At 37.5% G+C, this 27,898-nt stretch overlaps 1 protein-coding gene across 5 annotated transcripts in view; it reads left to right on the forward strand.

Moving 5' to 3' along the window:
* GCFC2 (GC-rich sequence DNA-binding factor 2) overlaps positions 1-27,898 on the forward strand; it is an 88,959-nt gene that overhangs the window by 14,648 nt on the left and 46,413 nt on the right. For 4 of the 5 annotated variants that reach the window (XM_055540222.1, XM_055540221.1, XM_055540219.1 and 1 more), the window contains exons 3-5: positions 7,616-7,837; positions 9,316-9,413; positions 21,652-21,767. In XM_055540222.1, the coding sequence (XP_055396197.1) occupies positions 7,616-7,837; positions 9,316-9,413; positions 21,652-21,767 (436 nt within the window). Of the gene's footprint in view, positions 1-7,615; positions 7,838-9,315; positions 9,414-21,651; positions 21,768-22,593; positions 25,232-27,898 lie in introns of those variants that run through there. The other variant, XM_055540223.1, reaches the window with a different exon arrangement.

Genomic DNA, 27,898 nt, shown 5'->3' on the forward strand with positions numbered 1-27,898 from the left:
GGAGGAGCCTGGCAGGCTGCAGTCCATGGGGTTGCTGAGAGTTGGACACGACTGAGCGACTTCACTTTCACTTTTCACTTTCATGCATTGGAGAAGGAAATGGCAACCCACTCCAGTGTTCTTGCCTGGAGAATCCCAGGGACGGGGGAGCCTGATGGGCTGCCGTCTCTGGGGTCGCACAGAGTCGGACACGACTGAAGCGACCTAGCAGCAACAGCAGCAATCCTCTTATATATTTGGCATCCCATTGTGATTTTCCCTTTCCTATAGATTCTTGTTTCTCTCTTATTTAGAAACCTTTCAATATTTCTTTTAGGGTAGGTTTAGTAATACTGAATTCTTATAGTTTTTACTTGTCTGAGAAATTCTTTATCTTCTAAATGATAATCTTGCCGGATAGAGTATTCAGGAGCTTCCCTGGTGGCTCAGATGGTACAGAAGCCACCCCTTCCATGTGTACATTGACAATGGGCTACGTGATTCAGCCAGGACTACAGCCCAGACCCTCAAGACTGTCTCCACAGAAGTAACTGGTGTTCTCTCCCAGGTTCTATTTGCACTTAGCATATTTGTATTTGTGGCCCTACTTGGTGCATGCTTCTGATTGGGAAGTAAGGTGAGGCTTGGGAAGAACAGTGGGGGAGCAGCCATCAGCAACTAGTTCCTTTTCACCCTTGCTGTTAGCAAGTCAGCATGCCTGCACTCAAATAAAGTCTAGGCTTCTCCAGCCCCTCTCTCTGTCCTAACAGATATCTCAGCTGGCAGGGGTACTCCCCAGACAAGAGTCTGACAGTGTGGACCTTCTCTCTTACATGTCTCTCCAAGGACATGGGTCTTGTCATACATAATGCCCCCTTTTCTTCCTGTCCTACCCAGTTACATGGAGATCTTTCTTGCAGCTTTGGTTGTGTAGATTTGCTAGTTTCCAGTTGGTTTTCTGTGAGAATTGTTCCACTTGTAGATGTGTATTTGATGTGTTTGTGGGGAGAGATGAGCTCCTACTCTGCCATCTTGATCACCCTCCTAACCACTACTTTTTAGGTCAGATGATATATATGAAAATTATTTATGAGTTATAAATCTGTAAAAATATGTTTTTATTATTATAAAGCAATATACTAACATTATTAATTCATCTTATGTCTGAACAGCATCTGCTATGTGGGAACCCTTGAGCTAGGTGTTAGATATAGACAGGACAGGATGGAATAGTCTTCCTTGAGCTTTTATTTCTTTATTGTAGCTTGAGAGAGGATTAGCTTTATGTAACACTAGTTTTCTGACCATTTAGTCCACTGCTTATGATTTTTGATTAAACCCCATCAAGTCACCAGTAGATGAAAGTGTTAGTCACTCAGTCGTGTTTACCTCTTTGCATTTCCATTGACTATAACCTGCAAGGCTTCTCTGTCCATGGGGTTCTCCAGGCAAGAATACTGGCGTGGGTTTCCATTTCCTTCTCCAAGGGAATCTTCCTAACCCAGGGATCAAACCCTGGTCTCCTGCATTGCATGCAGATTCTTTACCATCGGAGCCACTGGGGGAGAGACTGATAGGTGAATCACTTCCATTTCAAGTATTTTTGTTTCTGTATTCATGCACTTGAACCTACGTGTGTCATCATAACCCTGGTTCAGTTCAGTTCAGTCACTCAGTCATGTCTGACTCTTTGAGACTACATGAACTGCAGCACGCCGGGCCTCCCTGTTCATCACCAACTCCCAGAGTTTAACCAAACTCATGTCCACTGAGTCAGTGATGCCATTCAACTATCTCATCCTCTGTCATCCCCTTTTCCTCCTGCCTTCAATCTTTCCCAACATCAGGGTCTTTTCAAATGAGTCAGCTCTTCGCATAAGATGGCCAAAATATTGGAGTTTCAGATTCAACATCAGTTCTTCCAATGAACACCCAGGACTGATTTCCTTTAGGATGGACTGGTTGGATCTCCTTGCAGTCCAAGGGACTCTCAAGAGTCTTCTCCAACACCACAATTCAAAAACATTGGTTCTTTTGTGCTCAGCTTTCTTTATAGTCCAACTCTCACATCCGTACATGACTACTGGAAAAACCATAGCTTTGACTAGGTGGACCTTTATTGACAAAGTAATGTCTCTGCTTTTTAATATGCTGTCTAGGTTGGTCATAACTTTCCTTCCAAGGAGTAAGCGTCTTTTAATTTCATGGCTGCAATCACCATCTGCAGTGATTTTGGAGCCCCCCAAAATAAAGTCAGCCACTGTTTCCACTGTTTCCCAATCTATTTGCCATGAAATGATGGGACTGGATGCCATGATCTTAGTTTTCTTAATGTTGAGCTTTGAAGCCAACTTTTTCACTCTCCTCTTTCACTTTCATCAAGAGGCTCTTTAGTTCCTCTTCACTTTCTGCCATAAGAGTGGTGTCATTTGCATATCTGAGGTTACTGATATTTCTCCTGGCAGTCTTGATTCCAGCCTGTGCTTCCTCCAGCCCAGCATTTCTCATGATGTACTCTGCATATAAGTTAAATGAGCAGGGTGACAATATACAGCCTTGACATGCTCCTTTTCCTATTTGGAACCAGTCTGTTGCTCCATGTCCAGTTCTAACTGTTGCTTCCTGACCTGCATATAGGTTTCTCAAGAGGCAGGTCAGGTGGTCCGGTATTCCCATCTCTTTCAAAATTTTCCACAGTTTATTGTGATCCACACAGTCAAAGGCTTTGGCATAGTCAATAAAACAGAAATAGATATTTTTCTGAGACTCTGTTGCTTTTTCGATGATCCAGCGAATGTTGGCAATTTGGTCTCTGGTTCCTCTGCCTTTTCTAAAACCAGCTTGAACATCTGGAAGTTCACGGTTCACGTATTGCTGAAGCCTGGTAGCACATTAAAATCCCCTGGGAACTCTAAAGATTGGGGCAGTTTGAAGGCAGGAGGAGAAGGGGATGACAGAGGATGAGATGGTTGGATGGCATCACTGACTTGATGAACATGAGTTTGAGCAAGCTCCAGGAGTTGCTGATGGGCAGGAAAGCCTGGCATGCTGCAGTTCATGTTGCAAAGAGTCTGGTCACAAAGAGTCGGACACAACTGAGCGACTGAACTGAGGGAGCTATAAAACATACTGTTGCTCAACTTTGCCTCAGATCAACCGAATTTAGATCCCATATTTTTGATGGGAGCCTAGTTATCAGATTATCAACCTTTCCAGGTGGTTCTAATGTGTAGCCAATGTCAGGAAATGCTAACATTATCCTGAGTGTTTTGAGAAGTTGAAGAGACACCTGCATCATTTTCCTGGTACTATTTTACAAAAAATTCTAGTCAAGCAAGTCACTTGATTTGCTTCTCCTTTTTTTTTTTTTTTAAATATAAATTTTTTAAATTTTATTTTATTTTTAAAGTTTACATAATTGTATTAGTTTTGCCAAATATCAAAATGAATCTGCCACAGGTATACATGTGTTCCCCATCCTGAACCCTCCTCCCTCCTCCCTCCCCATTCCATCCCTCTGGGTCGTCCCAGTGCACCAGCCCCAGCATCCAGTATCGTGCATCGAACCTGGACTGGCAGCTCGTTTCATACATGATATTTTACATGTTTCAATGCCATTCTCCCAAATCTTCCCACCCTCTCCCTCTCCCACAGAGTCCATAAGACTGTTCTATACATCAGTGTCTCTTTTGCTGTCTTGTACACAGGGTTATTGTTACCATCTTTCTAAATTCCATATATATGCGTTAGTATACTGTTCTCCTTGTTTTTAATGAGCATGTTGGTTTCTAGTGTTCACCACTTACTGCTTCATAATTAAACAACCACTTCATGATTTTCTTAGTTCTGGTGTCAAGTATATTCTGTAATTTCTAAGAACTGTTTCTCTTTATCTGTTTTAAAAATTAGAGTGTTTTTCATCATGACCAAGTGGGTTTTATTCCAGGGATGCCAGGATTCTTCAATATTCACAAATCAATCAATGTGTTATACCATATTAACAAATTGAAAGATAAAAACCATATGATTATGTCAATAGATGGAGAAAAAGCCTTTGACAAAATTCAGTATCCATTTATGATGAAAACTCTCCAGAAAGCAGGTATAGAAGGAACATGCCTCAATATAATAAAAGCCATATACAACAAACCCACAGCAAACATTATCCTCAATGGTGAAAAGTTGAAAGTATTTCCTCTAAAATCAGGAACAAGACAATGGTGACCACTCTCACCACTTCTATTTGACATAGTTTTGGAAGGCCTAGTCACAGCAATCAGAAGAAAAAGAAATAAAAGGAATCCAGATTGGAAAAGAAGTGAAACTCTCACTGTTTGCAGATGACATGATCCTCTACATAGAAAACCCTAAAGATGCCACCAGAAAATTACTAGAACTAATCAATGAATATAGTAATGTTGAAGGATATAAAATTAATACACAGAAATCCCTTGCATTCCTATACACCAACAATGAAAAATCAGAAAGAGAAATTGAAGAAACAATCCCATTCACCATTGCATTGAAAAGAAAAAAAGACTTAGGAATAAATTTACCTACAGAAACAAAACACCTGTATATAGAAAACTATAAAACACTGATGAAAGAAATCAAAGATTACACAAATAGATTGAAAAACATACCATGTTCATGGATTGGAAGAATCAATATAGTGAAAATGAGTATACTACCCAAAGCAATCTATAGATTCAATGCAATCCTCATCAAACTACCAATGGTATTTTTCACAGAACTAGAACAAATAATCTCACAATGTATGGAAACACAAAAAACCTTGAATAGCCAAAGCAATCTCGAGAAAGAAGAATGAAACTGGAGCAGTCAACCTCCCTGACTTCAGACTATCCAAAAGCTACAGTCATCAAGAGAGTATGGACTGGCACAAAGGCAAAAATATAGATTAGTGGAACAAAATAGAAAGCCCAGATATAAATCCACGCACTTATGGACACCTTGTCTTTGATGAAGGAGGCAAAAATATACAATGGAGAAAAGATAGTCTCTTCAATGCGTGGTGCTGGGAAAACTGGTCAACCACTTGTAAAAGAATGAAACTAGAACACTTTCTAACACCATACACAAAAATAAACTCAAAATGGATTAAAGATCTAAATATAAGACCAGAAACTATAAAACTCTTAGAGGAAAACATAGACAAAACACTCTGACATAAATCACAGCAAGATCCTCTATGACCCACCTCCCAGAGTAATGGAAATAAAAACAAAAATAAATGGGACCTAATTAAACTTAAAAGCTTTTGCACAATGAAGGAAACTATAAGCAAGTTGAAAAGATAGCCTTCAGAATGGGAGAAAATAATAGCAAATGAAACAACTGACAAAGAATTCATCTCCAAAATACATAAGCAGCTCATGCAGCTCAATACCACAAAAACAAGCAACCCAATAAAAAAAAATGAGCAAAAGAACTAAACAGACTTTTCACCAAAGAAGACATCAGTTCAGTTCAATCACTCAGTCATGTCCAACTCTTTGTGACCCCATGGACCATAGCACGCCAAGCTTCCCTGTCCATCACCAACTCCTGGAGCTTGCTCAGACTCATGTCCAGTGAGTTGGTGATGCCATCCAACCATCTCATCCTCTGTCATCCCCTTCTTCTCCTGCCCTCAATCTTTCCCAGCCTCAGGGTCTTTTTCCATTAGTCACTTCTTTGCATCACATGCCCAAAGTATTGGAGCTTCAGCATCAGTCCTTCCATTGTATATTCAGCACTGATTTCCTTTAGGATTGACTCGTTTGATCTCCTTGTAGTTCAAGGACTCTACAGATGGCAGGTGAACATATGAAAAGATGTTCAACATCACTCATTATTAGAGAAATGCAAATCAAAACCACAATGACGTGTCATCTCACGCCGGTCAGAATGGCTGTCATCGAAAAGTCTACAAACAATAAATGCTGGAGAGGGTGTGGAGAAAAGGGAACTCTCTTACACTGTTGGTGGGAATGCAAACTCATATAGCCACTATGGAGAACAGTGTGAAGATTCCTTAAAAACCTGGGAATAGAACTGCCATACAACCTAGCAGTCCCATTGCTGGGCATACACACCAAGGAAACCAGAATTTAAAGAGACCCATTGTACCCCAGTGTTCATTGCAGCACCATTACTGCGATGAACTAGGACATTAACTAGCACAATAACTAGGACATGGAAGCAACCTAGATGTCGATTGGCAAATGAATGGATAAGTAAGTTGTGGTACAATGGAATATTTCTCAGCTATAAAAAGGAACACATTTGAGTCAATTCTAATGAGGTGGATGAAACCGGAGCCTGTTATACAAAATGAAGTAAGTCAGAAGGAGAAACACAAATACTGTACATCAACACATATGTATGGAATTTGGGATGACAGTTAATGACAATCTTATATTCAAGGCAGCAAAAAAGACACAGATATAAAGAACAGACTTTTAGACTATGTGGGAGAAGGCGAGGGTGGGATGATTTAAGAGAATGATATTGAAACATGTATATTATCCTATGTAAAACAGATGACCACTGCAAGTTCAATGCATGAAACAGAGTACCCAAAGCCAGTACTCTGGGACAACCCAGAGGGATAAGGCAGGGGGCTTCTGGATGCGGGGGACACATGTATACCCATGGCTGATTCATGTTGATGTATGGCGAAAACCATCACAGTGTTGTAAAGCAGTTATCCTCCAGTTAAAATAATTTATTAAAAAATAGAATATTTCTATATCTCCAGTTATATGATCCTTTTATTTCTCAAAGAATTTGGACTAATTTGTGAGAAAAGTTAGAAAATTTTACTCAGTGACTTGGTATTCCTGTTAATATTTTGAAGTACTAGAAATGATTATTTCCCTTTCCATTTTGTTTACCTTAAAAAACCATTTGTTTCCTAAGTGTAGAGATAACTTAGATCATGCATGAAGAAACTTGAGTTGAAAGAGTCGATATCAATGAAGTTTGTAATGAATAAAATAAAAAATAAAATAAGGTTTTATTAAAAGATATCCTTTAAATATTTTAATCCTGGTAAATAACCTGATTATTTTTTTTATACTTTTTCACTTATATTTGTTTATGTGAGAATTACCGCAGGCCCTTGAGCCTGATCTGAGTGTGTACTGGGTTTTAGTCTCTCACTCCCTGTGTGCCTGGATGCCCAGTGTCTAGGGGCAGGTCACAGTAGGCTGTCCCTTGTACTTTATGTCAGACTGCTCTCCCACCCGTCATTCTGCTCTCCACACTCCACGAGTAACTCCATGCTCAGTCCTCTCCACATCCCTACCTGGGTAATCTCAGAATTTCTGGAAAGGAGAAGTAGCTAGCCCTCAACAAAAAGTCAGCAACAACATGTGATGAATAAGAAACATAAAATATTAATTGGAGTTGTTTCAGTTTATTTTCTGATGCTTCGAGATTTGCTTCATTTCTTTATGTTATATTTAACCTCTGCCGAAATATCTTCCATCATTGATGCAGATTTTGAATCTTTTAGTTATATCAAAATAATGAAAAAATTGGAAAAATAGTGCTTTTTTCCTTTAATTATGAGGAATATTTCTTTCTTTTAGTATTTTGTTTTCAATGCCCTCCTCTTTGTTCCTTTCAGTAAATATCCCTGATGCAGCTGTTATGCAAGCAACCTACAGAAAATGCAAATTGGCCAGGGCCCAAGAAGACTATATTTCTTTGGATGTAAAACATACCTTCACCAACTGTGGTATGAAGAAAAACAGTGAAGATTCTGAAAGTGAGCCTGATGATTTTAAAGATATAATGCCGTTTACCCCAAAGCCTCAAACACTTAGACAAAGAATGGCTGAAGAAACAAGTACGTATTTAATTAATTTATAGTATATGAATATTAAGGCATTTTTAAGTAGAATATACTATGGTAAGTATATCCATAAAAACATAATGTAGCTTCTCCTATTCTAAAATGTTTTATACCAATATCACTGACATCATGGCTTCTAAAATATTTTACATGTCTGTATCAAAATGTTATCAAAGGGTGCAATAATGCTTACTGTTATCTGATCTCCACTTGATCATTCTTGACAGATTAAAAAATTTGTAGAGTTTTTGATAAAATATTTTTGATATTGAAGACTTCCATTGTCACCTTTATAAGATTTTTTAACATGGAAGCATCTATAGGGATTTTAGGTGTCATATATTAAAATCTTCCCTGCTCTAGTAAAAAGTTTTCCTCAACCAACAATCATTAGGTCTCAAAGAATATTTTCACATTTTTCATTTATTAAGAGGAATATTTTACCAGATTTTTGTCACTTCAGATAATACCATTTCTGAACGGTATTTTGGTTCCTATTAACCCAGAAATTATTTTTGATACATATTTAAATTCTCAGGCATAACTGAGAATCTCTGATGTTGGAGAAGACTCTTGAGAGTCCCGTGGACTGCTAGGAGATACAACCAGTCCATTCTAAAGGAGATCAGTCCTAGGTGTTCTTTGGAAGGAATGATGCTAAAGCTGAAACTCCAGTACTTTGACCACCTCATGCAAAGAGTTGACTCATTGGAAAAGACTCTGATGCTGGGAGGGATTGGGGGCAGGAGGAGAAGGGGACAACAGAGGATGAGATGGCTGGATGGCATCACCGACTCGATGGACGTGAGTTTGAGTGAACTCCGGGAGTTGGTGATGGATGGGAGGCCTGGCGTGCTGCAGTTCATGGGGTCGCAAAGAGTGGGACATGACTGAGCAACTGAACTGAACTGATGAAACCAAGTGTTTCATTTTTTCCCAAGCTTTTTCATAAGTGAGACCACCATGTTTTTAGTGAGACAGTGTGATGATAAGTGCAGATTTTGAAGTCAAATTACTCGAATCAAGGCCTGGTTTCAACACAGTCCTTTGATATAGGACTATGTTATATAACCTCCTGCTATCTAAATTTCTTTGTTTATAGAGAAATGATACTAATAGTGCCTTCCTCCCAGAATTAGGTATTGGGAAGAAGAATTTAACACATAAAAAGTACTGCTAAGCCACTTATAAGCTCCTGAATTGCTGATCGCTGCTCCTATTAGAATGGCTCAGACAGTAAGGACTCCTTCAGGATTCCAATCCAATCCAGGGTTTGATCCCTGGGTTGGAAGATCCCCTGGAGAAGGGAACCCACTCCAGTATTCTTGCTTGGAGAATTCCATGGACAGAGGAGCCTGGCAGGTTACAGTCCATGGGGTTGCAAAGAGTTGACACGACTGTGCAACTTTTCACTTCACTTTAATTAGAATGGAAAAATATGGAATATTTATATGTCACCTTTTTTTTTCTAGCAACTAGAAATGAAGAAACAAGTGACGATAGTCAAGATGAAAAAACTCAAGATATTTGGGAGCAGCAGCAGATGAGGAAAGCTGTTAAAATCACAAAGGTAGTAATTTTTTATACCATATGTATTAGTTTCATTCCATATGTATTTGTGGTAACAAATTACCACGAACTTGATGGCTTAAAACAACATTTATTCTCTCACAGTTGTTGAAGCTAGAAGGCTCAATTCAAGGTATTGGTAGGACTGTGCTCCTTTTGAAGCCCCTGGGGAAGAATTCTTTTTTCCCCCTTTTTCTTTTTTTTTTTTCTTTTTTAAATTGAAGTAGAATTGACATACAGTATTTTGTTAGTTTCAGGTGTACAAAACAGTGATTGACTTTTAAATACATGATGAATAAATCACCATGATAAGTCTAGTAGCCATCTTTCACCGTGCAAAATTATTACAGCGTAATTGACTATGTTCCTTAAGCTGTATATTACATCAGGGATCCCCAGCTTCTGGGCCATGAACTAATACTAATACCTTCTATCAGATCAGTGGCAGCATTAAATTAGGAATAAAGTGCACAACAAATGTAATATGCTTGAATCATCCTGAAACTATCCCCCACACTCCTGATCTGTGGAAAAATTGTTTTCCACAACATCTATGGTGCCAGAAAGATTGGGGAACACTGTGTTACATCCCTGTGACTTATTTATTTTATAACTGGAAGTTTGAACCTCTTAATTCGCTTCACTTATTTCCCCCTCCCCTTGGGCAACCACCAGTGTGTTCTTTGTATCTATAAGTTGTCTGTTTTGTTTTGTTTATTACATTCCACATATAAGTGAGATCCAAGAGATTGTCTTTGTCTTGTTACACTTAGCATAATACCTTGTATGTCCTTCCATGTTGTGACAAATGGCATGATGTCATTCTTTTCTATGGTTGAATAATATTCCATTGTGTGTATGCACACACACACACACACACACACACACACACATGTATATATGAGACTTATCCAATGGCTCATTGGGTAAAGAATCTACCTGCAGTGCAGGAGACACAGTAGATGTGGGTTTGATCTGTGGGTCAGGAAGATCCCCTGGAGAGGGAAATGGCAACCCACTCCAGTATTTCTTGCATGAGAAGAAATCCCATGGACAGAATAGCCTGGTGGGCTAGAGTCCAGAGGGTCGCAAAGAGTCGGACACAACTGAACCACGAAGTGCGTGCATGCACACACACACGCATATACACACCACATATTCTTTATCTATTTGCATGTCAGTGGACACTTACATTGCTTCCTTATCTTGGCAACTGTGAATAATGCTTCAGTGAGCATAGGGTTGCATAGAACTTTTCACATTAATGTTTTTATTTTCTTCAGGGAATTACCTAGAGTGAAATTGCTGGATGATATGGTAGTTCTTTTTTTTCACATGTTGAGGAATCTCCATGGTGTTTTCCCTGGTTGCTGTACCAATGTACGTCCCATGAACAATGCACAAGGGATCCCTTTTTTCTACACCCTTGCCAACACTTACTTGTTATCTATGTGGCTATGTCAGGTCTTAGTTGTGGCATGCCCAGACTTTTCTCTAGTCGTGGTGTGCAGGCTCCAGAGCACGCAGGCTCATTAGTTGTGGCACACAGGCTTAGTTTCCCTGCAGTGTGTGGGATCTTAGTTCCCCAACCAGGGATCATACCCACTTCCCTTGTATTGGAAGGCAGCCTCTTAACCATTGGACCACCAGGGAAGTCCCATTTGTTGTCTTTTTGATTATAACTGTTTTAATAGGTGTGAGGTGTCTTATTGTGGTATTGATTTGCATTTCCTTGATGAGAAGTGATGTTCAGTATCTTTTCATGTGTCTCTTGGCCATTTTAACTCTTCATTGAAGAAATATCTTTCCCAATCCTCTGTGGATTTTTTGATCAGGTTTTTTTTTTTATTATTGAGGTGTATGAGTTCTTAACATAATTTGGATATTAACTATTTTTTAAATATATCATATGCAGATATCTCCTTGCATTCAATAGGGTGCCTTTTTGTTGATGATTTCCTTTACTATGCAAAATGTTTTTAGTTTGTAGTTCCATTTGTTTATCTTTGCTTTTATTGCCCTTGCCTGAGAAGACATAGCCAAAAAAATATTGCTGAGATTGATGTCAAAGAGCATATCATTTATGTTTTCTTCTAGGAGTTTTATGGTTTCAGAAATGATTTTTGTAAGTAGTGTTAAGAAGGTGGTCCAATTTCATTCTTTTGCAAAAATGTAGCTGTCCAGTTTTCCTAGCACCATTTTATTGAAGAGGCTGTCTTTTTTCCTGGAGAAGGAAATGGATACCCACTCCAGAATTCTTGCCTGGGAAATCCCATGGAGAGAGGAGCCTGGTGGGCTACACTTCATGGAGTCACAAGAGCTGGGAACAGCTTAGCGACTAAACCACCACCACTGTCTTTTCCTCACTGTATGTTCTTGCCTTCTTTGTTATAGATTAACTGACCATATGAGCATGTGTTTACTCCTGTGCTATCTGTTCTGTTCCATTGATTTATGTGTCTTTGTTCTAGTAATATGTTGTTTTGATTACTGTAGTTTGAAATCTGGGAGCTTGATATCCCTAGCTTTGTTCTTCCTCAAGATTTCTTTGGCTATTTAAAGGTCTTCTGTGGTTTCATATAAATGTTAGGATTATTTGTTCTTATTCCATGAAAAATTTCATTGGTATTTTGGTGTGCGTGCTCAGTCGCTTTAGTCATGTCTGAATCTTTGCAACCCTATGGACTGTAGCCCACTAGGCTCCTCTGTCCATGGGAGTCTCCAGGCAAGAATACCAGAGTGGGTTGCCATGCCCTCCTCCAGGGATCGAACCCATGTCCTATGTCTCCTGCATTAACAGTAGATTCTTTACCCACTGGAAAGTCTGGCATTTTGTTAGGGATTGCCTCGAATCTCTCAGTGGAGAATTCGTTCTTGCTTTGTCTAAATTCTGTTAGCTCCAGGTATTCCCTGCTTTGTGACCACATAATTTCTGTCTCCACCTCCTTTACACGGCTTTCTCTGTGCCTCTGCTTAATGTGTCTCTTATAAGGATACGTGTCATCAGATTTAGGGCCTGCTTGGATAATCCAGGGTGATCTCATCTTGATATTCTTCACTTAATTACAACCCCAGAGACTCTCATTTCCAAACACGGTTATATTCAGAGGTTCCAGGGGTTAGGACATAGACCTAACTTTGGGAGGCCATTATTCAGCCCACTATACCGTGTACATCATGTTCTTTTCCCACTAGATTATAAATGCTTTCCATATATTATAAGCCCCTTGAGGCAACTATATCTTTTTTACTTTTAATTTTACAGTTATAAGTATGTTAGATGCCTAAATGTGACATTCAAACACATAAATAGGGTTAAAACAAAACTAACAACAGAAAGCATTACACTTGGGGTCAAATGTCCTGGATTTAGGTTCTGACTTTACCACTAAAATACACTCTCCATGAAGTCAAGAATTATTAACTATTTTTTTCAGTATTATATCCCATAGTGCCTAATATGGTGAGAGCTCAATAAATTTGTATACTCTGAGAAAATTATTTCATTTTTCTAAATCTGTTTTCTCAACAATAAAATGGGAATGATAAAGTGGGAATGATAGTGTTACCTATCTGAGCAGGTGGCTATAAGGCTCAAAATTATAATTATTTTAATTAAAAAAATTTAAAATTATTAAAAACTTTATTTTTAATCTTTTTAGTAGGAGTGCTTTGAAATTTGGTTTGCTCTTGTAAGCAAGAAAATTTTTTACAATCTTCATGTTATTAACACTAAAAAGCTAAGTAAAAGTAAGCTTTCAGTTGTAATTTAGAAGTCTCTGAGCCATTCTGTTTTCCAGTTATTTGCAGTCTGAATTATTTTTTTCACTACTACTAATAAGAACAGAAATATTTGCTTGTTTTTTTCTTCCTTTTTTTTTTTCTTTCTTTCGATCAGAGATGTTTTTGGTTGTTTTTCTTTCTTTGTAATGTGAAATATACTCTGTTACAACATGTATTACCTAGGAATGCATTCTTTTGCAAGTAACAGAAAACCCAAATAACGGTGGCTTAAAATTAAAAGCTTTACCTACAAACCCACCAGCAGACTTCTATTTGCTATCCTTTCACTCAACTAGAGTTAGATGGCAACTTCTATCATGAAAAAAATATTTGGTTTGTTGCTGTTCTTAATTTACTTTATTGAAGTATATCTTATTTATAATATTGTAATTTCTACTGTACAGCAAAGTGACTCAGTTTTATATATACATATATACATTCTTTTTTCATATTCTTTTCCATTATGATTTATCACAGGATATTGAATATAGTTCCCTGGGCTATAGATTAGGACCTTCTTGATTATCTATTCTATACATAAGTTTCATCTGCATCTGATATTTCAAAAGTCCCAATCCGTCCCTTCCCCACCTCCCCTGCCTTGGCAAGCACAAGTATGTTCTTTATATCTATGAGTCTGTTTCTGTTTCATAGGTAAAAGTTCATTTGTGTCAAATTTTAGACCCAACATTTAAGTGATATCATATGGTATTTGCCTTTCTCTTTCTGACTTCCTTCACTTTGTATGATAATCTCTAGGTCCATTCATGTTGCTGCAAATGACATTATTTCGTTCTTTTTTATGGCTGAGTAGTAGTCTGTTGTATTAATATATATGTACCACTTCATCTTTATCCACTCATCTGTCAGTGGACATTTAGGTTGTTTCCATGTCTTGGCTATTGTAAATAGTGTTGTGGTCAATGTTGGGGTGCGTGTATCTTTTTGAATTATATTTATCTTTGGATATATGCCCAGGAGTAGGATTGCAAGATCATATAGCAGCTTTAGTTTTTGTTTTTTGAGGAACCTCCATATACTACTGACCATAGTAGCTGTACCAATTTACATTCCCAACAACAGTGTACATTCTCTACACCCTCTCCAGCATTTGTTATGTGTATACTTTTTTTTTTTTAAACATAAGACTTTAATTTACTGTTTTCTAATAAAGAAGAAAGTACATTAATGATACAAACTTTGGAAAGGTTTATGTGAAGAGTAAACTGGTGCAATTCTATTTTTCCAGAAGGACACCATTAGGAACACTCAACATTAGTTCTAGTTAACCAAAAGGAAAAATGCTCTAATGGAAGGTTAGTGAATAATTTATTCATAGGCCAGTTAATAGGACCCTAGAATGCTCTTGCCCAGAGCAAGTTTTCCAACCATATTTCCTTGTTCTGGTTTGTTCTGCTCAGAAAGACACCTTAATTAAGACCTTCAACCATATCATACCGTTCAACTCGGGAATGTCACTTCTAGAAATACAGAGAAAAATAAATTATGCTCAAAGATTTTCTCCAAACTGAAAGTAAGTTAAATGCCCCTAAATTGGGAAATGATTCCATAAATTAGAGGGTCAACAGAATGAAATATTGCTCATCCATTACAATGCTGCTTTTCATGAGATTTTAAATAATATGGGGAAATCCTTACTTTATAACATCACTTGTGTGCATGTTCCTGTTTTTCTGTTTCTGTCAACTGAATAAAATAATGGAAAGCACCAAAATATTAATACTGATTACCTGAGTAGTAGCATTGAGTGATACTTTATTGCTAAAATTTTTAATAAGAGTATGCTGCTGCTACTGCTAAGTCGCATCAGTCGTGTTCGACTCTGTGCAACCCCATGGATGGCAGCCCAACAGGCTCCTCTGTCCCTGGGATTCTCCAGGCAAGAATACTGGAGTGGGTTGCCATTTTTTCTCCAATGCATGAAAGTGAAAAGTGAAAGTGAAGTCGCTCAGTCGTGCCCGACTCTTAGCGACCCCATGGACTGTAGCCTACCAGGCTTCTCCATCCATGGGATTCTCCAGGTAAGAGTACTGAAGTGGGTTGCCATTGCCTTCTCCTGTTATGTGTATACTTTTTAATGATGGCTGTTCTGACTGGTAGTCATGTACATGTAGTCATGTACAGATTTGAGAGTTGGACCATAAAGAAGGCTGAGCACCAAAGAATTGATGTTTTCGAATTGTGGTGCTGGAGCAGACTCGTGAGTGTCCCTTGGACTACAAAGAGCTCAAACCAGTCAATCCTAAAGGACATCAATCCTGAATATTCAATAGAAGGACTGATGCTGAATCTGAAGCTCCATTTCTTTGGCTCCCTGATGTGAAGAGCTGACTCATTGGAAAAGACTATGATGCTGGAAAAGATTGAAGGCAAAAGGAGAAGGGGGCGGCAGAGGGTAAGATGGTTAGATACTATCACTGACTCGATGGACATGAATTTGAGCAAGCTCTGGCAGAGGAGCCTGGCATGCTGCAATCCATGGGGTTACAAAGAGTCTGCTAGTGACTGAACAACAACATACTGACTGGTGTGAGGCAGTACCTCATTGTAGTTTTGATTTGTATTCTTATAATGGTTAGCAGTGTTGAGCGTTTTTTCATGTGCCTCTTGGCTGTGTGTCTTTTTAGAAAAATGTCTATATAGATCTTCTACCCATTTTTTGATTGGGTTGTTTTTGTTGTTATTGAGTTGTATGAGCTGTTTGTAGATTTTGGAATCTCCCTGTCAGTTGGATCACTGACAAATCTTGGGTTGTTCAAAAACTTCGTTCTGGTGTTTTCATATTTGGCCAACCCAATGTTTTCTTCCACACCATAGGCTGTCTTCATTTTGTTTATGGTTTCCTTTGTTGTACAAAAGCTTATACGCTTGATTGGGTGCTACTTATTTATTTTTGCTTCTATTTCTAATTTGCTTTGACGTAAGAAAATAGCTACAATTTATGTCAGAGAATGTTGGGTTTTTTTTGTTTGTTTGTTTTTTTAATTTTATTTTATTTTTAAATTTTACATAATTTTATTAGTTTTGCCAAATATCAAAATGAATCTAAGTTCTCTTCTGAGTTTTCCAATGTCATGTCTTACATTTAAGTCTCTAAACCATTTTGAATTTATTTTTTGTGTATGGAGAAAGGGTATGTTCTTACTTTGTTAAATTACATGTGGCTGTCCAACTTTTCCAACACCACTTCCTAAAGAAATTCTTTTCTCCATTGTTGCATTCTTGCTTCCTTTGTCGAAGACCAATTGGCCATAGTTGTGTGGATTTCTTAGTTTTTTTACATTGATCCACATGTCTGTTTTTATGCCAGTATCACACTGTTTTAATTACTATAGTTTTATAGGATTGTCTGAAGTTTGGGAGGGTCATGCCTATAGCTTTGCTTGTTTTCCTCAGGATTGCTTTGGCAATTCTGTGGTTTCATATGGATTATTTGTTCTAGTTTTGTGAAAAATGTTATAGGTAATTTGATAGGGATCACATTAAATCTATAGATTGCTTTGAGTAGTATGGACATTTTAACAATGTTAATTCTTCCAACTCAAGAGCATGGGATGTCTTCCATTTCTTTAAATCATCTTCAGTTTCCTTTATTAATGTTTTATAGTTCTCAGCACATAAGTCTTATACCTCCTTGGTGAGGTTTATTTCTAAGTATTTTTTATGTGATTTTAAAAGGGATTATTTTTATTCTTTCTCTTTCTGATAGTTCCTTGTTAGTGTAAAAAAAATGCAACAAATTTCTGTGTGTTAATCTTGTATCCTGGCTAGTTTGTGAATTTGTTTAACAGTTCTAATAGTTTTTGTGTGGATTGTTACGGTTTTCTATGTATCATGTTACATTTTCAAATGACAGTTTTTCCTCTTCGCTTCCAATCTGGATGCCTTCTATTTCTTTTTCTTGTCTGATTGCTGTGGCTAGTACTTCCAGTACCGTGTTGAATAGAAGAGGTGAGAGTGGGCATCCTTGTCTTGATTTAGATTTTACCAGGAAGACTTTCCATTCTTCACCACTGAGTATTAGTTTGGCTGTAGGTTTGTAGCTTTTATTACATTGTAGTATGTTCCCTCTGTACCCAGTTTCTTAAGAGTCTGCATCATGAATGTTGAATTTTGTTAAATGCTTTTCCTACATCTACTGAGAAGATCATGTAGTTCTGTCTTTTCTGTGTCAAATGTGGTTAATCACATTCATTGATTGATTTGTGCATGTTGAGCCATCCCTGTGATCCTGGGATGAATCCAACTTGGTCATGGTATATGATCTTTTTTATGTGTTGTTAGATTCAGGCTGCTGCTGCTGCTGCTGAGTCACTTCAGTCGTGTCCAGCTCTGTGTGACCCCATAGATGGCAGCCCACCAGGCTCCCCCATCCCTGGGATTCTCCAGGCAAGAAAACTGGAGTGGGTTGCCATTTCCTTCTCCAAGATTTAGGCTACTGGTATATTGGTATTTTATTAAGACTTTTGCATCTATATTCATCAAAGATACTGGCCTGTAATTTTCTTTTTTTATAGTATCTTTATCTGGTTTTGGTATCAAGGTAATAGTGGCTTCATAGAATGTCCTTGAAAGTGCTCCCTCCTTTACAGTCTTTTGGAAGATTTTGAGAGGGATCAGTATGAGTTCTTTTTTGTATGTTTGATAGAATTTGCCTGGGAGCTATTAGGTCCTGGACTTTTGTTTGTAGGGAGGTTTTGTGTTTTTTTTAATTGCACATTCTGTTTCACTTCAAGTGATTGGTCTTTTCAAAGTATGTTGTTTCTTCTTGATTCAATTCTGGTGAGCTGTTACGTTTGTAGAAATTTGTCCATTTCTTCCAGGTTGTTCAGTTTGTCAGTATATAATTGTTCATAGTGTTTGTTGTCTTATAGTTATTTTGTATTTCTGCAATATCAGCTGTGATTTCTCCTCTTTCATATCTCACTTTGTTTATGTGATTCCTCTCTCTTTTCTTCTTGGTGAGACTGGCTAGAGGTTTGTCAGTCTTATTTATTCTTTCAAAGAAACAGCCCTTGTTTTTATTGATTTCTTTCTATTATTTTTAATCCCTACTTTATATCCTCTCTGATCATTATTATTTTCTTCCTTCTTCTAACTTTGAGTTTTGTTTTTTTCTCCTTTTTCTAATTCTTTTAGGTGTTAGATTTTTTATTTGAGATTTTTCTTGTTTCTTGAGGAAGCCCTGTATCACTATGAACTGCCCTCTAAGTAAACTGCTTTTACTGCATCCTATAGATTTTTATATGGTTATCTTTTCATTGTCATTTTTCTTAAGGTATCTTTTAATTTCTTCTTTGCTTTCATCATTGACCCATTGGGTTTTTCTTGTTTTTTGTTTTTGAGGCAAGTTCTTTAGGCTCCAGGTAATCGAGTTTTTTGTTTGTTTTGTCATTTCTGTTTCTGTGGTTAATTTCAGTTTCATGCTGTTGTGGTCAGGAAAGCTGCTTCAAAAATTTCTGTACTCTTAAATTTATTGAGCCTTCTTTTGTGCTCCAGTATGTGGTCAACCACAGAGAATGTTCCATGTGCACTTGAATGTATATTGTTTATATATATATATATAATGTCCTAAAAATATCAGTTAAGTCTAAATGTTCTAGTATATCATTCAGGATTTCAGTTGCCTTATTGATTTTCTGTCTAGAAGACCTGTCCATTGATATGAGTAGGGTATTAAAGTCTCTTACTATTGTATTCCTGTCCATTTCTCCCTTTATGTCTGTATTTGTTCTGTGTAATCAGGTACTCTTATATTGGGTGCATATATGTTGAATGTAATATACTCTTCTTATGTTGATTCTTTCATCATTATATAGTGTCCTTCTTTATCTTTCTTTATGACCTTTGTTTTAAAGTCCATTACTGCTACCCATGCTTTCTTATTATCATTTCTGTTTACATGAAATATCTTTTTCCATCTGCTCACTTTCAGTCTGTGCATTGTTCACCCTAATATGGGCCTCTTGTAGGTAGCATATTGTGGGCTCTTGTTTTTTAATCCGATCTGCCACTCATTGTCTTTTGATTGCAGCATTTAATCCATTGGCAGTTAAGGTAATTATTAATAGATATATATTTATTACCATTTTTATCCTTATTTTCCAGTTGATTTTGTATTTTTTCTTTGTTATTTTTTTTTTCCTTTTGTGGTTTGATGATTTCTTTTGTATTATGCTTGTGTTCTCTTCTTATTGATTTTTGTGACTCTGTTGTATGTTTTAAATTTGTGATTTTACACTCAGTCATGTCCGACTCTTTGCAACCCCATGGACTATACAGTCCATGGAATTCTCCAGGCCAGAATACTGGAGTGGGTAGCCTTTCCCTTTTCCAGGGGATCTTCCCAACCTAGGGATCGAACCAAGGTCTCCTGCATTGCAGGCGGATTCTTTACCAGCTGAGCTACAAGGGAATCCCAATTTGTGGTTACCCACACTGTTTTCAAGTATGTTAACCCATTACTATATCTACTTCCTTTAGGCTGATAGTCATATGTCCTCAAACACATTCTAAAATTTAAAAATCTACGTATTTTTACATTCCAACTCGGCATTTTATGATTTTGATGTTCTCTTTTACATCTTCATGTTTATGCTTTTGCTGTTCATTTTGTTTATCATTGCTTTCATAAAAAATGTTTTTGTGAAATTTAATTTAATATGTGTACTGGCTCATTTAAGTGATTTCCTTTCCATTTTGGATTTTCTCTTTTTTCTCTTTTCTATAGATTATTGCTTCTTTGCTAGGATAGATTAATATTGCTGTTATTCTTTTAGTTTTTTCTCTTCTGAGAAATTCTCTTTCTCCTGTTCTCAATGATAATCTTGATATGTAGAGTATGCTAGGTTGCATAGTTTTTTCCTTTCTGGACTTTGAATATATTTTGCCACCCGCTTCTAGCCTGCAACATTTTCTATAGAGAAATCAGTTAATAGCCTTATGAGGGTTCCCTTGTAATTAACTCTTCATTTTTCTCATGCAGCCTTTAGAATCCTCTCTTTAACTTTTGCCACTTTAATGATAATATGTCTTGGTGTATGTCTGCTTGAGTTCATCTTGTTTGAGACCATGTGCTTCTTATGGGTTTCCCAGGTGGCTCAGTGGGTAAAAAATCTGTCTGCAATGCAGGAGATGCAGGTTTGATCCCTGGGTTAGGAAGATTCCCTGGAGGAGGACATGGTGACCCACTCCAGTGTTCTTGCCTGGAGAATTCCATGGACAGAGGAGCCTGGCAGGCTACATTTTGTGGGGTTCCAAAGAGTCAGACACGACTGAAGTGACTACTGTGCTTCCTATACCTAGATATCTGTTTCCTTGTTTAAGTTTGGGAAGTTTTCAGCCATAATTTCTTGAAATGCATTTTCTATCCCCTTTTCCCTTTCTTCCTTTTTCCAGTTATGCATAGATTGGCATTCTTTATATTATCCCAAAATTCTCACATTGCTTTCATTTTCTTCATTTGGTTTTCTGTCTGCTGCTCTGATGGGTTGATTTCCATTATTCCATCTTCCAGAACACTTATGTGTTCTGCATTATTCATTTTCTATTTATATTGCCTTCAGCTTAGCTTTCATCTTGGCAAGTGAGTTTTCTAATTTTTCTCAGCTCCTCTTTCTAGTTTCTAGTTCCTTTTTAGAGTAGTCTGCATTTCAATTGACAGCCTTTCTTAATTCCTTCAGTATTTTCATTATCTCCTTTTTGACGTCAGTGTTTATTAGACTGAAGAGGTCTGTTTCAGTGATTGTTCTTTTAAGGCAATTCTCTTGATCTTTTAATTGAGAGTGGTTCTTCTGTGTCTTCATTTTACTTATATTTCTATTCTACCATCTTGATTGAAGCCTCTGGTATTTGTTTTTTTGAGAGTGTGCTGCTGCTGGTACTGCTAAGTCACTTCAGTCGTGTCCGACTCTGTGTGACCTCAGAGACGGCAGCCCACCAGGCTCCCCCATCCCTGGGATTCTCCAGGCAAGAACACTGGAGTGGGTTGCCATTTCCTTCTCCAATGCATGAAAGTGAAAAGTGAAAGTGAAGTCGCTCAGTCGTGTCTGACTTTTCACAACCCCATGGACTACAGCCCACCAGCCTCCTCTGTCCGTAGGACTTTCCAGGCAAGAGTACTGGAGTGGGGTGCCATTGCCTTCTCTGTTTGAGAGTATATTAGATCATAAATAGAACTAGCTTTAAAAACACTGAAAACCAAGCTTTTGTGAAAAATGAGATTTTGTAATTTGCCTCTTGCATGTAAGTTTAAAGTTCTAAATTTTAAAACTGTGTGATAATTTTAAAAACATTTTGTTACAACCATAAAAAATGTCAGAGGCATGGAATTTTAAGCTGGTGAGACCTTAGTGTATCCAGTCTGCTTTCATGGTATTAATATTTGGAGGACTAATGAATGTTGAAAACAACACAAATTTTCATATTATTTTTAGGGACAAGACATAGATCTTTCTTACAGCCATGAATCTCAAACAGTGAAGAAGTTTGATGCTTCCATTTCATTTCCACCAGTAAGTTTAGAAATTATAAAGAAGAAACTAAATACTAGGTAAGTAATATTAATTTTAAAATTTACATTTGTTATAGACATTTAGTAGTGAAAAAATTAGCAGTATAATATTTTTAATTGAGACTTCCCTTGGTGGTCCAGTGGTTTAAAATCTGCCTTGCAGTATAGGGGACTTGGGTTCAGTCCCTGGTCAGGGAACTAAGATCCCACATGCAGGGCAACTACTGAGCCTGCGAGCCACAGCTAAGACCTGACACAGCCATAAATATAAATATATATTTTATTAATTATTAAATGATAATATTAAAGAGTTATAGGAAAAATTAGCATCACCTATGTTACTACACTAACATAACTGATCCTTTTTTGTATATGTCTTTCAGTGTTTATAATAGATATATCATGTAGTTAAAATCAATAAATAATATCAAATCCTGCTTTTTTTAACTTACTATTTTTAATCTGCATTTATCTACATTGTTAAATAGCCCTTAATTTAAAAAAATAATATGCTGGAAGTTATGGCAGCAAGATAGCAGAATTAGAAGCCCCAGACCTCGTTGCCCCACAGAGATATCAACTGAACAACAGCATACTATCCAAAAAGCATTTATGAGTAGCCCAGAAATCAGGAAGTTGTAGTATCCCAGGGAAGCTCAAAGCCCAGCCACATTGTAATGGGTGAGAAAAGCCATTTCATTCCAACTGCATCTAGCCATTCTAGCAAGCTAGCACTGCTTTCGATGGAGAGAAAAAAACCTGACTCCTAGCTTTTCCTTTGGAAGGGAAAGAGCAGAACATACATTCTATATTCTAGAGCTATTGCTGAAAGGACTTGTCTCTGTCTCTCTCTTGTCTGTCTCAGAGCACTGTTGGAGAACAATCATACGTTAAATGCCTGAGGACCACAGAGGACAGGAATGAGCTAAGTAGCCTGTTACAAAGCCAGAAAGCTTTAAGTACTACAAACACCAGGGGGACCAAGAGACTATAAAATCCTGAAAAACCCACAAATGTCTGTAATTGGGAAATCTCTAGAAACCCTGAGGAGAATCATCCCCCATGAAAGGTTTGAGAAGACAGTCTTCCCCACACAACACCATTGGGAATCTTTATCCAGGCTAATTGAAATGCACTTAAGGGATACAGCTTCAAATAGGGGGGAAACTGCCCTTATGTGCATTTTCAAATACACAAAGTACAACATAAAGATAACCAGACATGTGAAGAAGCAAGGAAACCTGGCCCAGTTAGAGGATCAAAATTAATTTCCAGAACCAAAAGAAACAGAGGCTTATGAATTACCTGACAGAGAATTCAGAATGATCCTCTTAAAGAAGCTTAATGTGCCATAAGAGAACACAGACAACTAAAGAAATCAGGGAGATGATATATGAACAAGGTTGGAATACCAACAGAGATGGAAACTGTAAAAGAACCAGAGGTTCTGGAGCTAAAAATACAATAACTGAACTGAAAAATTCACTAAAGGGGATCCAAAGCAGACTCTATCAAGCAGAAGAAACAAGTGATGACCTCAAAGAATAGTCATTTGAAATTACCAAGTTAGAGTAACAAAAAGGAAGAAAGAATGAAGAAAAGTGAAAAAAGCATAAGAGATTTACATGATGCTATCAAGCAGAATATCATATACTTTATGGGAATCCAAGAAGGAGAAGAGTAGCAGAATGGGACAGAGAGCTTATCTGAAGATATAATGCCCAAAGACTTACAGCCTGAAGAAGGAAATGGGGATTCAATTTCAAAAGCTAATGGACTCCAACAAGGATTAACCCAAGGAGGCTTACACTGAGACAAACTTCCTAGATACAAAGAAAGAATTAAGTGACAAAACAAAAGGACCTTGTCATGTCCAAGGGAGTCCCATAACATTACCAGGAGGCTTCTCAACAAAGGTCTCCTCTGTTAACAGGCCAGAAGAGAGTAGGAAGATATATTCAAAGTATGAAAGAAGGAAACTGCCAACAGAGATTACTGTATCTAGCAAAACTATCCTTCATGAAGGAGAAATAAAGACCTCAGATAAACAAAGCTGAGGGAGTTCATCACCACTAGACCTGCCTTACAAAAATTGATGAAAGCGATCCTTCAAGTTGATTGAAAGGACACTGTATAGTAGCATGAGGCATATAAAAATACAGAGTTCTCTGGTAAAGGCAGAATCCTGTAATACTGTGAGCGTGGTATGACAATCACTTTTAATTCAGAAATTGAATTTAAAAGGTAAAAACACAAAAATAATTACGATATTATGTTAATACATACAAAAATATTTAATGTAATTTGTGGTATCAATAACAAGAGGTGGCAGGGGAGATGTAAAGGAATAAAGTTTTCATATGAGATTGAAGTTAATATGTTTTCAGTTTAAAAGAGATTACTGGAATTGCAATATTTTTTGTAAACCCCATGGTAAACATAAAAGAAATACCTATAGAAGATATGCAGTGGAAAATGAAAATGACCCAGAACACATCACTAAAAAAATAAAATAACAAAACCCAAGGCAGCAAGAGAGGAAGAGGGACAAAATAACTATAAGACAAAAAGCAATTTTAAAATGGCAATCATAAGTCCTTCCATATCAGTAATTACTTTAAATATAAATGGATTAAATTCTATAATCAAAAGATGTACAGTGGCCGAATAGGTTGAAAAGAAAAGCAAGATCCAGCAATTCCCTGGCAGTCTAGTGGTTAGGGCCCATGTTCAATCCTTGGTCAGGAAACTAATATCCCACAAGCCACCCAAGCCAAAAAAAAAAAAAAAAAAGGCAAGATACAACTGTATACCATCTGCAAGAGTCTCCCTTAGGCTTAAGGGTGTATATGGAATGAAAGTGAAAGTCTTGCAAAAAAGATTCCATGCAAACAGTAAACAAAAGAGACCAGGAGTGGCATTACTTGGAGAAAAGGATTTTAAGTTAAAAACTACACGAGACTATAAAAGCCATTGTATAATATAAAAGGATCAATTCATTGGGACAGTATAGCAGTTATATACATATATATGTGTTAGATGGCCTCACTGGCTAATTCTACCAAACATTTAATGATGAATTAACACCATTCCTTCTCAAACTCTTACAAAAGCCTGAAGAGGAGGAGATAACATTCCCAAGCTCATTCTCTGAGGTCAGCATTACCCTGATCCCCAAAATTCCAAAGATAGTATAAGAAAAGGAAATTAGTAAACCAGTATCTTGATGAATATTGATGTAAAAATCCACAATAAAATACTTGCAAATGTAAGTTAAGAGGATTATATGCCATGATCAAGTGAGATTTTATGAGGGTGTTTCATAAGAAAATCAGTGTGATACACTATATAAACAGAATGAATGGTGAAAACCACACTATCATCTCAGATGATTACCAGAAAAGCCTTTGATGATGTTAAGCATGCTTTTATGAGAAATTGTTAATACTTCAACATAATAAAGACCATATAGCAGTAATGCGATGGCACCCCACTCCAGTACTCTTGCCTGGAAAATCCCATGGACAGAGGAGCCTGGTGGGCTGCAGTCCATGGGGTCGCTAAGAGTCGGACACGACTGAGTGACTTCACTTTCACTTTTCATCCTCATACATTGGAGAAGGAAATAGCAACCCACTCCAGTGTTCTTGCCTGGAGGATCCCAGGGATGGGGGGAGCCTGGTGGGCTGCCGTCTGTGGGGTCGCAGAGAGTCGGACACGACTGAAGCGACTTGGCAGCAGGAGTAATGGACAGCTGATATCATATTTAGTTGTGGAAAACTGAAAGCTTTCCCTGTAGGGTCAGGAGCAAGGCAAGGATGCCTGTTCTTGTCTCTTGTATTCAACAAAGTATTGAAAGCCCTAGCCAGAGAATTCAGGTGAGAATAAAAATAAAAAGACATCAAAATAGGGGAGCAAGAAGTAAAATTATTTCTGTTCACAGATGACATGATCTTACACATGGGAAAACCTGAAGACTGCATTTAACACAAAGAAACAAACACAAACCCTGTTAGAGCTAATAAATCTAGTAAAATTGCAGGATGAAAATCAGTTGTTTCTGTGCACTAACAATGAAAAGTCCAAAGATATATATTTAGAAAACATTTACAATAGCATTAAAAGGAATATAACTTAGGAATTAGTCAAGGGATGCAAGTTTTATACACCAGAAATTACAAAATATTGCTGAAAGAAATTGAAGACATAAATTAATGGAAAGGTATCCATGATCATGGTTTAGAAAATTTAATATAGTTAAAATGTCCATATTACCCAAAGCAATCTATAGATGTAATGCATTCTCTATCAAAATCCCAATCCATTTTTTGCAGAAATAAGGGAAAAAATCCTAAAATACATTCAGTTCAGTTCAGCTGCTCAGTCGACCCCATGGTCTGCAGCACTCCAGGCTTCCCTGTCCATTACCAACTCCCAGAGCCTACTCAAATTAATGTCCGTTAAGTTTGTGATGCCATCCAACCATCTCATCCTCTGTTGTTCCCTTTTCCTCTTGCCTTTAGTTTTTCCCAGCATCAGGGTCTTTTCCTCTGAGTTGGTTTTTTGCATGAGGTGGCCAGAGTATTGGAGCTTCAGCTTCAGCATCTTTCCTTCCAATGAATATTCAGGACTGATTTTCTTTAGGATTAACTGGTTGGATCTCCTTGCAGTCCTAGGGACTCTCAAGAGTCTTTTCCAACACCAATACATATGGAATCTCAAAGGACCCAGGAAAGAAAAAACACAAGCAATAAAAGCAAAAATAGACAGTTGGGACTATATGAAACTAGTTTCTGCATAGCAAGGAAATAATAAACAAAGTGAAAAGGCAGCCAACAGAATGAGAGAAGATATTTGCAAACTGTATATATGATAAGCGGTTAATACCCAAAATATGTAAGTAGCTCATATAATTCAACAACAAACTACCCAACAGAAAGATGGTCAAAGGATTGGAATAAACCTTCCTCGAAGACATACAAGTGGTGAAGGAACATGAAGAGATGCTCAACATCACTAATGATTAGAGAATTACAGAACATAACCTCACTCTAGGGGATCTTCTCAACCTAAGGACTGAACCCACATCTCCTGCAGTTCCTTCATTGGCAGGTGGATTCGTTACTACTTGAGCCATTTGGGAAGCTCTGTATGATGTGTTGCAGTGGTGAAGAATCCACTTGCCAGTTTAGGAGATGCAAGAGACACCACTTCAATTCCTGGGTCAAGAAGATCTCCTAGAGTAGGAAATGGCAACCCACTCCCGTATTCTTGCCTAGAAAATTCCATGGACATAGGAGCCTGGCGGGCTATAGTCAGTGAGTTCACAAAGAGTCAGACAGGACTCAGCAACTAAGCACACAAACAAGTAGTCAGACTCTTAGAAACCAGAAGTAGAATGGTGGTTGCCCCACGTGGAGGGGAGTGGAATGGAAAGTTGTTGATCAGTGAGTATAGAATTTCAATTCTGCAGGATGAAAAAGTTCTAAAGATCTGTTATACAGCAGTGTGCATATAGTTAATACTACTGTAATGTACTTTAAAATGGTTAAGATTGTAAGTTACGTGCTTTTTACTACAGTAAAAAATTATAAGCATATAGTAATATTTTGTTAATCCATATAGTTGGTATATTGCATTTCTATGTTAGATGTTTTGATTTCTAAATTTGTCTATTATAAATAATGTGACAGATAATGAACATTTTGTTCCTATAAGTCATTTAAACTGTAATATTATTTCTTAACATAAATTTCCAGGGAAGGTTAACTGCAACAAAAGTTAGGTTATGTTTTTAAGATTCTTAGTACAAATACATTTCTAAAGCCTAGCTAACCATTATCTATTGCTATTAATAGTTATCTCTTGGAGTTCCCTGGTGGTCCAGTGGTTAAGAGTACACCTTGCCAATGTAGGGGACACAGATTCAATTTCTAGTCTGGGAAGATTACACATGTCATAGGGCAACTAAGCCTGATGTGCCAGGATCCTCTGTCCATGGGATTTGCAAGGCAAGAATACTGGAATGCACTGCCATTTCCATCTCCAGGGGATCTTGCCTGGAGATCGAACCTGTATCTCCTGTATTGGCAGTCAGATTCTGTACCACTGAGCCACCAGTGAAGCCCATAAGGAGATTAGCAAAAGTTTAATTTTTTTAATTGTTTGAT

This window comes from Bubalus kerabau, chromosome 11, assembly GCF_029407905.1.
Source record: "Bubalus kerabau isolate K-KA32 ecotype Philippines breed swamp buffalo chromosome 11, PCC_UOA_SB_1v2, whole genome shotgun sequence".
Taxonomy (NCBI): Eukaryota; Metazoa; Chordata; class Mammalia; order Artiodactyla; family Bovidae; genus Bubalus; species Bubalus kerabau.